Here is a 12,375-nt window from a genome sequence, read left to right as displayed (position 1 = left end):
TTCAAAGCATGAATTTTTCTCTGTTCCCAGCAGGAGAGATCATCCATGAAGAGATTGAATATTTCTGTGAATAACACTGAGAAATGTCTAAATTACAGAGGTGTGAAATTAAAAATCTCAAAATCTCAAATTTAAGATACTTTAAAGACAAAATGGCAATGACTATATTTTATGTGTTAGAGGGAATCATACATCCCCCTCCACCAACCTGTCTGTGCTTGTTACATCGGAAATGATTTGAAGCTTACAGAGCAGTATTTCCAATTAACTGCTAAAGGCACCTGACATCTGCCTTGTACACAAAGCATGTGGGTTTGTTTGTTTGGTTATTTTTCTTTTGATAAAGACTGACCAAAGCAGAGAAATTCCTAGAAGCAGCAACATTTGGAAAAGGTAACTGTTATTGGTCTCACAGACCGGCTTGTTCAATAATGTTTACATATCAAGAATTACAAACTGAATTAAGAATTGCTATGGTGCAAACTATCCCACATCTTACTACTACTCAACCTTGCACTTTCATTTCAAGCATTTGGGACTGCTGGACACAAAATTCTGGTGTAAATGGAACATGATTTTTGACACATCATAATTACACCCCCCTCAACCCCTTGCAACAGTGCATGGAGAGAGAAATAAAAGTTTTGAAACACTCCTTCATTACTGCAAGTAGAAGGTACTTCATGGCAATTAACAAAAATATCTTCTCCAGTGTTTAAATGTTCAGTGTTTGCAAACTGTATTTTCATGGGCTTCTGCTACAAGTCTGGTTGAGATACAGGAGAAATTAATCACTGTGAGTGGGCACAAAGTTGTATCATCAACCAAATAATTATCCTTTATGCATTTACTCTGGGACTGCTGGCACCTCAAATGATTAACCAGGACTGGGAGGGCTGGGACAAGGACGTGTGTGTGGAGCCTCTGCAGAGAGCCTGGCTGACACAGAATCTGAATCAGCAAGAAAACTCCACCTGCTCTTCCACAAGAGAGAAATCAGCATCATTAAACACCAGCTAATCATCCTCAAGAGAGTGCAGTGTGTGTATCTACTCCTTTTGGGCAGGGAAATACCCAAAAATATCCAAACTTTACACCCAGCACTGTCCACCTTGACTCTGTGGCTAATTATTTCACCAGAGCACAAAAAGCAGACGAGAGCCTCCATGTTCCTCATGTTCCTGAAGAATCAGCTGGAATATTCTGGCTGTGTTGCTGTAAATTCGATTAGCACTCATCAAAGGCACCTACTGCAATAATTCCCTGAGAGAGCAGCTCACTGTTCTGGGGAAATATTTACTACAGGGCAGTGAAATACAATCATTTGCAAAAAGGCATGGCTGCAGCCACTGTGAATTACTCACCGGAGGGAAATCGAAGTCTATCTGGTTTGCTAAATTTAAGATGTAGTCGATTCGAAACTGGTTCTCTGGATTGGCTAGTTCCACTGGAGGTGCCAAATTGCCCATTGCTGTCACTATTGTCTGCAAAGAAACACAAGTAAAATATTGCAGAGAGTGTCTAAATAGCCACCTGCAACAGTTAAAAAACAATAGCTCATAAATTTACCTCTATAGCTTCTTTAATATTGTTTTTAATATCCTGAATTTTCATTTTCTTCTCCCTGTAATAAAAAAGACACATAATTAAATTTATAAGCCACAAAAGCAGAATACCTTTTTAAAACAGAACATGAACTTGAAAAATATTCTATTAAAGCTGTATTGCCTAAACTGCTTTCAGTCACTGAGGACTTCTGTAGATAGACTCATTTAAATATCTCCAAACTTTTCTACTTAAGCACTTAATCTATTTGTATCTATTTTAAGCAGTAGCCTTTATTTGCATCCAAAAATCAGTGTCTAATTATGCTTTAATAAAAACTTACTACAGCCTTAGACTGGGACTAAGACATTCTGCAGAATCAAACAGATTTTGATTCATTTGAATGCAAATTACTAGACATACGTGAAAGTTCTTTAGGAAAGTATACACTGGAAACAAACAGAAAGGAAAAAAGGGTCAGTTACTAGAAGTAGAAACAAATGAAAGGAGACCAAAGAACCTCAAAGCACAAAAAAAAAATTAAAGCACAAAAATGATGCCTTAGCAGAACAAACCAGAGCAGAGCACTCAATCTGACACAAGACATTCAAACAGTCTAGATGAGAAACATAACAGTGAAGGGTTAATCCAAGTATACAAAATTATCCTTGGCTAGAAGCAGAGGAGGAGACTAGAAAACCACTTGGAACGAGCACTACCACTTGGGATTAACTGCAGTCACATCAACGAGCCCAGCAGGCTGGAGCAGGACAGTGCAAACCATTGCCTCTGCTCCTTTGTACTGCATTTTGTGTCAAATCTGACAACAGTTCATTTCTATGCTAAACAGTGCAATCAAACAAAATGCATGATCAAATATTTGGTATAACCAGGAATTAGCACCCTGAAAGTACTACTAGCCTGTAAACTGTAACTTAATTGCAAAAGCATTGTGATAAAATTTTTCACATTATTAATTTCTTGCTGTAAACAGCATAAAATCAGTACTTTGAGGGAAACCAAGTTAGCCATGTAATTACTAAAAAAAGCCAGCTAAACTGTCTAAGTGACATTTTAATCTTCATTGAACTGCTTTTACAGGACTTTTTGATTATGGAATATTTATATCAACATTCCATTTTTTTTTCATTTTGAAAACTAACATTTTCCAGCACAGTGTCCCAGAGACTATGAAGTATCAACAGCATTTCCTTTTTTTATCCTTTTAAATATAGTAACTCACAGTTTCAGCTTACAGACCTCAGCTAGAAAACCTCATTTTATGGAGTTAATTCAGTAAGCACATTGCAAAAGCTTTTTATCACTTTTTCCTTTCTATAATTACTCACAGTCAAAAACCAAAATGAAACTGAAAGCACAGTCACCAATGAAGAATACAGAAGAGCAGCAGGAAAAAAAAAAAAAAAAAAAAGGGACTGCTTCAGTAACACACAGATACTGACATCCAGGAGTGGTGGGAATTTTGGCTATCAAATGAAAAATTAATACAACTTTTATAAGACAGTGTCAAGGACATCACCACCATGCCAGCCCCAGTTATTCTGCCTGTTAGCCAGAGGTGTGGAGGATGTGCCTGGGCATCCCCCAGCTGTGACTGCAATGCAAGTGCTGCTCTTGCAGAGGGGCAGCAAACACCAAACCCTCGTGTCCAGGATGAATTTGCTGCCTGGGGAACAGCTCTGAATCAGCAGCACAAGCCCAAAAAACAAACGTGGTTATCCCAAAACATCAGCTCTGCACTGAGCACAGGTCCTCAGAAGTTTGGGGCAGGGACAGGAAGGACAGTAAAGGCTTGAGGCAGAGAGAGAATGGATCAGATGAAAATCTGATGTTTTCCTAGACTTTACCTACCTACAGACCACCTTATTCCTGAAAATTACCAGGGTTTTTGCTACAGAGATTTGGCACTGCTGATGAGAACAAGGTAGTGAGCCAAGAAAGGACAAACACACCAAATTAAGGAAAATAAATCAGGGTTAGAGGGAAAAAACTAAGGGCTTTTCACCATCTTCCTTCCTAACATGAATGCTTTCTACTGGCCCAGGTCCTGCCAAACTCTCCATTCCACAACCAAGAGGCAGGGTGCAATATTCTGTTTTTCAGCAGTGCACATATGGTTGCAAAGCCAGCATTCACTTTCAGTTTTTAAAAATGTTTAATTATTAAAAAATGTAAATAATGGTATGAAAGCAGGAAGCATTTATCAATGACAATGTAAGCAATTTGTCTGGCTTTTATTCTGCTGCCAAATTTCAGCTGGATCTTGAACTTAATGAACATGTATGCAGATTTTGCCCTGTTTAGATCAAAAGGGCAACTGATATGATGAAAGCCAAGCAAGATACCAGTATTTTTAAGGAATTAGCATTCATTTTGTTTTGGTTTGGAGTATCACTAGAAAAAGAGAAGTTTAGGGAGTTTGCACTGTTGTTATTCTCTCTTCCCTGGAACACTTGCTATTAATTGTCTCAAAGCATCAATGAGGTGCACATTGACCTGACTCTTCCATGCCATACAATAAACCTCATTATTTAATTAAAGATTTCAGTCAAACTTCCACATTTACACCTCTTGGCTGATCCTCTCACTACAAAGTGATAATGAATACGGAGAAACGTTAACCTGCAGTAATTAACAAAGTGCTTGATAACCATCATCATCTTTACAACAAGGATACTCATAGTTCCTATTTCTGGTGTTGTTGCCATGGCCCTATAGCCTGCCCAGTAAACAAGGAATCCCATTACACAGCAGTGAATATATCACTGTGTTTTGTAATGTTTACTGGACATAAACTTTCCATGACAATGAGACACTTTATTCTTCTGGAACTCAGCATGTTCATCAATCACCCATCCAACAGCAGCTTACAAACAACTCTAACTTCTCATAAAAAAACCTCAAAAATCTCCAAAAGGTGTCATTCATTTTACTTAGGGGCTTATGAGGTGAAGCACACAAAAGCAACATCCCATTGCTCTGCCAAAGTGTCCTTATTTTTATAAACCCAGCCAGGTTGCACCTCAAATTTCCAGAAGTACTCCAACTTTTATTTGCCACAACCACAAAGACTGAATATTCAACTTAGAATCTTTTCTTTTTAATTTCTCATTCCCAGGTGCTGGCACAAAACCACAAAAGAAAAAAAAAAAAAAAAAAAAAGCTGGGCTGCTGAAATGTTTTCCTCTGGAACATCCTACGTAGTTTGGGAATGGCACCAATGCTCTCCTGGCCAAGGAATGACTGATGTCTCTGCAGGCCTGTTCTGTATCTTTAGATGTCATGGGTTAATAAGGTCATATTGTTAATCTTGTTTAAAACTTTTGCTTAGGCTGTGCAAGGTAGGCTAAACAAAGCATTAAACTCTATTAGTTGAGGATTAGAAGAAAAAAATCTCAAATCCTGCTGTTTTCAATATTTAAATGGGCCAAAGAAAAGCTGCACATAGCTTTCAGGAAAACTAATAAAGTCTATTTTAGGTGCTATAAAAAAAGATGACATTTTAATTCAAGTAACATTAAATCAGAATGACATCAAAGGTCAGAAAAATCAAATATTCCTTGAAAACCAAGCTAATCAGTATTTAGTAAAGAACTTCTCCACCTGTGGTTGAGCCGTACATTAAAAAGGAAACATTTTTACTCAGACTTTATCAAATCTTATGCAAAGAACACATTAACAAACAGATCATCAGAAAGCAAACTAATTTAATTTTAATGTTCATTTCTGGTTTACTTTACAGATAATACAAATGACCATTACTTGGAAAATATACTTCAAGTTAAAAAAAAACATTCCAGAGGATAAAGATTCAGTTCACCCTGAAACCTTCTACATCTCCCAGGTAGAAAAATAGTTTTTAAAAAGGGTGCCGAAACTAATTCTCACAACAAAACGTGTTAAAGAATTAGAGGGGGGACACAGATGGATGGACAGGGATGATGGGACACCTTTATGCCATTATTCTAATTCCTTCAATCAAAGAAGTTTTAATTTTTTGGTCAGTGCAGACACATTAGGAAACCTTGGAGAGTGCTGCAGCTCTGGAGAATATATAGAGTATTTTAATAGGGCATATTAAAATGTACTCAGAGAGTGTTAATACAGAGCCTTTGTCTCCTTTACAAGGCTGTAAACAGCCCAGCCTCTATCACCTTCGGGGACTGGTGTAATGCATAAATTATCTTTATTTCTGAAGCAGTCAAACTTCAGTGACTCTTGAACCTGCTGACATAAGAACTGCAGCAGGGCAAGGCTTCCCTTCCCCAGGCAAAGCTCTGCACTTAATGAGTCAATTTGCAAGTGGCAGAGCCAGAATGAAAATCTTACAGAGCAATTCATTTCCCTCTGACTTTTCATGGTAGAAAATGACATTGTTGTGTTTCACACAGGTGCATCTCCCTGCTTTTTCAGGCATTTCCAACAAATGTGAATGCCCAGGGAAGCAGCCACAGGCTGTCCCCTTCTGCTCACCTTCAGAAGCCAATCAATTACACACTGACAACCAATGAAAACTTAATAGATCAATTTTGTTTTAAAACACAACTCAATTCTTTGACAGGCAGTCATGCACTTTGCAAGCATGTGGGATTTAAACATGCCTATTCATCTAAATAAAGTGTCTTTAATGCAGTGAAACATGCTGATGGATTTAATAAATATTCCATAAAATCTGCATTAAAATTTATTTACTGAACCTTATGGAAACTAAGAGCACTACCTGCCAATCCACCTCAGAGAAACAGAGCTGTGCAGCCAAGATCTTCAGACACAAGACCACAAGCAAGGAAATTCAATTAAGGTTTTGCTACCAATCCACGCTGCAAAAAGTCGTGCAATACTTTACAATTCAACTAAAAGATAAATTTGTTTCGGCCTGGGTTATTTCTAACAGAACACGGCAATTACCTCAAAATATAACAGCTAGAACAGCAAAGATGGCAGAGGCCAAGTTAGAGGCACTTGAAAATGGGGGAAAACAGTTGCCTAGAGTATTCAGAGTGAAGCTGAAATAATTCATCTTAGACCTGTGACAAAGTACCAATTTTACAGACAAAACTACTAAAATGCAATAGCAAAACCCACTACGTGTCTTCTGCAAACTCAACACCATTTATATCACGCTGCTGAGATACCTGAGCAGTTCTGCCATCTTCAAAGAGATTTTTCTGTTTTGTACTGACAAACCTTTGCAGTGCCATGGGGCAGGAGCTGCAGCTGCACAGCAGTAACTGCACAGCTTGTAACAGGAAATAGGATTTACTTGGGTCCTCACTTGCAGTGGAGCTGAAAGAGATTTTCTAACCACGTTAATACTTTGTTCTTGGTCAGCACCTGCTAAAATGAAATGGTACCCAAGGCACAGGAAGCTGACACAATGCACCCTAAAAATCACTTTACAGTCAGTGTGTGCTGGTAACTGACCACACAGGGATTGAGCATCTCCCTGGAAGCATCAGACCCTTCCTGCAGAGCAGTTTCCCTCTCTACCACTGTGCTCTTCCTCCTACATCACCTTTCCCCTCCACTCCAAAACCTACTTCACTTAGAAAATTCTTTGTTTTACTTCTCCAAAATTCCAGGTATCAACACACTGTACCATTCAGCTACCAAAGCTCCGTGAGAATAAATAATATTAGAAAAAGAATAGCTATGAGGATAAACTATTTGCTTTCTCTGGAGGTGAGTAATACCTTTTGGAAAAAAGAAAAAACCAACCAGCTGAATAATTTTGTCATTATATACTTTGAATTAAAGAAACAGTTAAAAATTGATTATGTTGGACAGATCTAACTGTGACCTAAATTATTTGGGAGACCTTAGTTCAATCTTCCCCTGAAACATAATCACATGCTCACATAATATGGGATGCAATGTATGGAGTAGACAATACAAAAAGGGCTTCCACAAATTCCTTTCTAAAGACTGAAAAGCACTGTAAATTGCTTTACCACTGCTTGTTTTAATACATTGCAGTATTTTTCTCCATAAGTAACATGCACATCTTACTATGTAGCCATAAACACGTGAACATATGATAAGAAATACAGGCACAAAGACATATCTTCTGCTAATGGAATGACAGAACCGTTCTGCAAGTCAGAAGTCAAGAAACACAAATTACTGAAGTGTTGATTAAAAAAACCACATCACAGAAAGCAGAAATCGTGTTATTTTTGATCATTATTTACATTGCAGTGTTAGAGGCTGAGATGTGACTTGTTTCTTATCTTTGGGAATGGCACCACAATGAAATTATATCAAACTCTAAAAAAGGCATCCCTGAATATAAATGTAATAAACTCCATTTTTAGGTTTATTTTATCTCTGCTCCCTGTGATACCCAAAGTGCAAAGGTTAAAGGGTAACTATTCTGCCTCTATGGATATTCTGATGCAAAGACTGGCTGTGGGCAGACTTTGCTCCTGATGAAGTTCCAGGACTCTGGCACAGGCACGTGGCACCCTGGCCATACCACCTGCCCAGCTGGAGGTGGCACAGAGATGCTATTCTGGCTCTAAGCCACCTTGAGGCTCCCCTTCAGCTTTGCAAATTCCTACATAAAACCAGTTTAACTGGTTTACAGTCCCTTTATACCTGTTAGTGGCACAAAGAGACCATCACAGACACAATATTAAGAAGCATAATTCTGCTTATCCTGCTCCATTTACCTCAACTAATTAACTAGCAGTAGTTTAGGTTAGGGATGAAAACAGAATTGTTCACAAAGAGCTCTGTGATGTACGAGTTTGACAAAGGCCCTTCAGTTCCTGCTGTGCAATTAAACACCTCTGTAAATTGTAAACCCTGCCTGTAGCTCCCCAGGCATTCAGAGGGGAACACACTGGTGTCATTTTCTTGCTCTTAGTACAGGTAATTAAAGCATATTGCAATAAAAGGTGTCCTCAGAAGTTTAGCATTCTCTCTAAACACTTGATACAATAATTAACAAGGCTGGAGAGTCTTCAGAGGACACTGTGGTTCCTTTCTGGTCCAGAAGGACACCTCAGAACCAGCAGGAATGGGAGGACACAAGGCAAATTGCTGAATCATCTCGCCTTGATGAATTCACTACTTCGAGACAATCAAACTGCTGTCAGGAAGCAGAGACCTTTTTAATTATTTATTTAAGTATTGTGAATATGTCCATTGCCCATCACATTTTTTTTTTTAAACACTTCTGCCCAGCTGTGCAGCAGCACTGAAATACAGCACACACCACCTCTCAGGATGTCCCCTCTGCTGTTCCAGGCTGTGTCTGTACATCCACCACTCAGAGCAGAACCAGCCTCCTGGGTTCTCCATCTCTGCATGCCCAGAAAAAGTACTATTGTGGGAATATATAGTGCCCAGGCACTGCATACACGTGGATCAACAGCACCTGTGTTAAATCTGGGCCATTTGCTGTGCTGTTCATCACCCCATCCTTTGCTTTCACACACAGGCAGGTAACAGCAGCCTCCTGGGGGCTTCCTGTTCTCACCTTAATTCTCACTTTCAGAGCACTTCTGTCCAACCTTTGAAACATCAATTTGATGAGTGTCCTACGTGTGTCATTTGCTCGAAAACTGTTTTGCTAATGCCTGCATTCCAGTAACTTCTTCAGCCAGGACTGGGTAGGAAGCTTTTGAAGAGAAGGCAATCACATCCCAGAGCTCTTCAGGGGTTCATGCACAAGAATGAGAGGAATAGCTCCTATAATGGCTGATGACCTCAGTGCTACTTAAAGCTGAAAAAGTACACAGCTGGCTACATGCCAATATTAAATGGAAAGAAGCCCTAAAATAAAAATGGCTGGAACAGTGGATGCCAAATAAGAGTAAACACAGACCAGCCAAAGCAGGATGCAATGCAGTAGGGAAGACACTGATGAGACAGGTGGAAAATGGTTGGTCCTAAAGATCCCCTGATTTTTTTTTATTTTTAGTGGTTATTATCTCTGTTATCATCTGAAACACTTCTGGCATGTGATACTGTAGACAGATGATCTGGAAGGTGGTTGCCTCTAGCAGTGACAAAAGGCAAGGTTTTTTGTCTCACTCAAATAAAAAGCAATTATCTAACGTATTTCACCATTTTCCCCCTGGTACTCCTAAAAAATTCCATTAAATTCTCAATGACTCAAATCCTTAACGTTTTCTAAATGCTGTAGGATTTAGTACTGGTAGCTCATAAGTTCTGAATGGCAACTCAAACAGGACAGCAGTTAAGGCATGGGATGTAGACACAAAAAACCAGGGCGAACTATTTGGACAAGAAAAAAGGAACTGTTTTTTAAACTATGCAGCTGTCACTGAAAGTTAATATTTCAAAGAGATATTAACATTAAATGCTTTGCTCACCACACTTGCTTACAGCAGTGTTGGACTGCAGTCACTGAATCAAGTCTTTCCTTCATAGCTGTTAAATCCAGAATTTTTACCATGGACAAAGCCTGAACTATGGAAGATTTCCACAGTTATCTTCAAAGATAAAAAGCTGCCAGGTACATGCAACTTTGCTCATAAGCCTTAAATAATTACAGACTCAGCATTATCAGCACTGATCTCTGTTTTTGGGAAGATCAAGTTCACAGTCATATTTAAGAATGTGCTGTCACATCTAAATGGTGATTTCCATTGTACACTTCATTAAAATACAAATTTCAGTAGAAAGATAGTTTTCTGAGAAACATTATAGATGTTATGTTTCCATGTAAAGACTTAGCATAAAATTTCCTCTGAAACATCCAGAAAAAGATCTTGTGAAATTTGTCAAGGCCTGACAGATTTCAAGAACTGCAGTTGTGTATTTATACTTCCAGACTATGTATGAATTTACTATTGCTGTGCATATAAACTGCAATTTTAGGACACAGAGCAGTTAAATATTGGAATGACCAAATCTGAAAATGTGTCCCTTGAAGACCCAGGCCAGGCCATGGAGAGGCAGGTGTAACAGCACACAACAAAGCAAGGTGTTGACAACTTTGGCTCTAATCCATCAAAGCACTTAAGCACATGTTTAATTTTAAGCACATGAGTAATTCTATCAACTTTAATAGGGCTACTCATGGTTTAAGTACTGTGATGGATGGGGGCCAGAAGGCCCAGAACCTTTAAGAATGCTGCATGGCCTATGTACATGGAGAAAATACAACATTCTCCCACTGAACAATTAAGTCATAAATGCTTTGAGAGCAAAATTTACCGTAAGTTATGCTTAAATAAACTCAGAGATGGAAGTTCTTCCACAGCCTTTGAAGACAAAATATGATGAGGGTTCTCATGCACAAGAAGTCCAAAAATTGTTATTTTGCCATTCTTTTTCTCTGACAGCTCTGAGTCACCTCTGCCTATCACACTTTGCTTTGAAACAGGGAGATTTTTTAAGTAAACCAAAAATTTAGCTACTAGTAATGCTCTTAAAATAAGATGCTTCTGGTTGCAGTTTGCAAACATCAGTACTACACCTTCATTACCTCATAAATGCCCAATTGCAAGAGGCTTAACGGTGCAGTAACTCCTGTCTAACATTTATTTTCAATTTTCAAAGCTGTGCACATGCCTCCTCCATACAGATATAAGGTGCTGCAAATTTGTATCTTTAAGTAAAACCAGGATTTCTTTTAAGTATTTTATACAGCCAGTATTAAGGATGTGAAAAAAAAGCAAAACCCCAAACCTGCTCTGCAGATTTCTAGCTAGGACAGTCTCTCTCACAGTGGTGATTTATTCCATCTCTAAACCATTCACTAGAAAATTCTTGATCTTGTTTTATCTTAATATGGCTCCACACCATGTGACCAAGTCTCATAAAATAATTTACTAAGAAAGGGAAGAATGGAACAATTTGAGAAATCACTTACAGATTATGTTCTTCTTGGTTTTCTGTTTGTTTGAGGTTTTTTACTTGTTGGTAAACAAGCAGCAGAAAGAACACAAAACCAAATTTCTTCTCTGTGGACTGCGTACTCTAAAATATCTGCAGCAAGGGATTTATGTACCACTACTTATGAGATGGATTTTATAGCAAATGAAGTACACTACCAGGGAACTTAAAAAATCCATTAAACACAATTCAAAAGAAAGAAAAAGCTTTGAAACTATGTTACTGCACTTTTTACCAGAACTGTCAATTTATTAAAAGAGTGCATCTAGAAACAAATTCTGCAGGGCTACTACTGTTCAGAGAGTTAATAATAATTTTTAAAATTTCTAATTTAAAAAGCTTTGTAAGTAATCAAAACAGAGTGTTTTTGTATAATAAATGAGTGTATCCTTGACTTCTAGTATTTCTGCTTCACTTGTGCACACTTATCCCAGCAGTACTGTGTAAGCCACAATTTGGAATACTTGTTGAGAGGGGAAAGGAGGCAAAGGGATTGCATCTGCAAAAGGCAGTTCAGAGTAACTATGACAGAAGTAAACTTTTCTCCAAAAAAACCTTCAGGAGGTCAAAGCTGCATTTCAGCCAAAAGCAAACCAAAACAAAAAAAAATCCACCACAGACCCTGCTTGCAAAAAAAACCCATACATGGCTGTGCTTGTCTCGGAGTGAAATCCTCAGCATCACACACAACACTCAGCTAAAGCTGTCTTTATTTCACACTAATATGTCCAATGCTTTTGCCACATTGTGCCAACTTTAAAACAAGGAATGTGCTCTATCTTGAACATTTCAGGGTGTCCTCACAGCTTCTAGTAATCCACTGGTTAATCAGGGCTGTTACCCTACATTCAAACACCGACACATTTCAATTCTGTTCCAAACTGGAATCCAAAGCAGTTTCTTCTCCATGAAGGGCAGTTTTAAAATAGTTTTTCCAGA

General features: G+C 38.4%; 1 protein-coding gene across 2 annotated transcripts in view; it reads right to left on the bottom strand.

Moving 5' to 3' along the window:
• The window catches only part of GNAS (GNAS complex locus), a 130,496-nt gene that overhangs the window by 46,472 nt on the left and 71,649 nt on the right, over positions 1-12,375 (bottom strand). For both annotated transcript variants that reach the window (XM_021553591.3, XM_021553592.3), the window contains exons 3-4: positions 1,570-1,624; positions 1,365-1,484 (exon numbers count right to left, since the gene is read on the bottom strand). In XM_021553591.3, coding sequence (XP_021409266.1) covers positions 1,365-1,484; positions 1,570-1,624 — 175 coding nt within the window. The remainder of the gene's footprint in view (positions 1-1,364; positions 1,485-1,569; positions 1,625-12,375) is intronic.

Source organism: Lonchura striata, chromosome 17 (genome assembly GCF_046129695.1).
Source record: "Lonchura striata isolate bLonStr1 chromosome 17, bLonStr1.mat, whole genome shotgun sequence".
NCBI lineage: Eukaryota > Metazoa > Chordata > Aves > Passeriformes > Estrildidae > Lonchura > Lonchura striata.
Note: the sequence above shows the minus strand (reverse complement) of the source record. Positions and strands in the feature narration are given on the sequence as shown.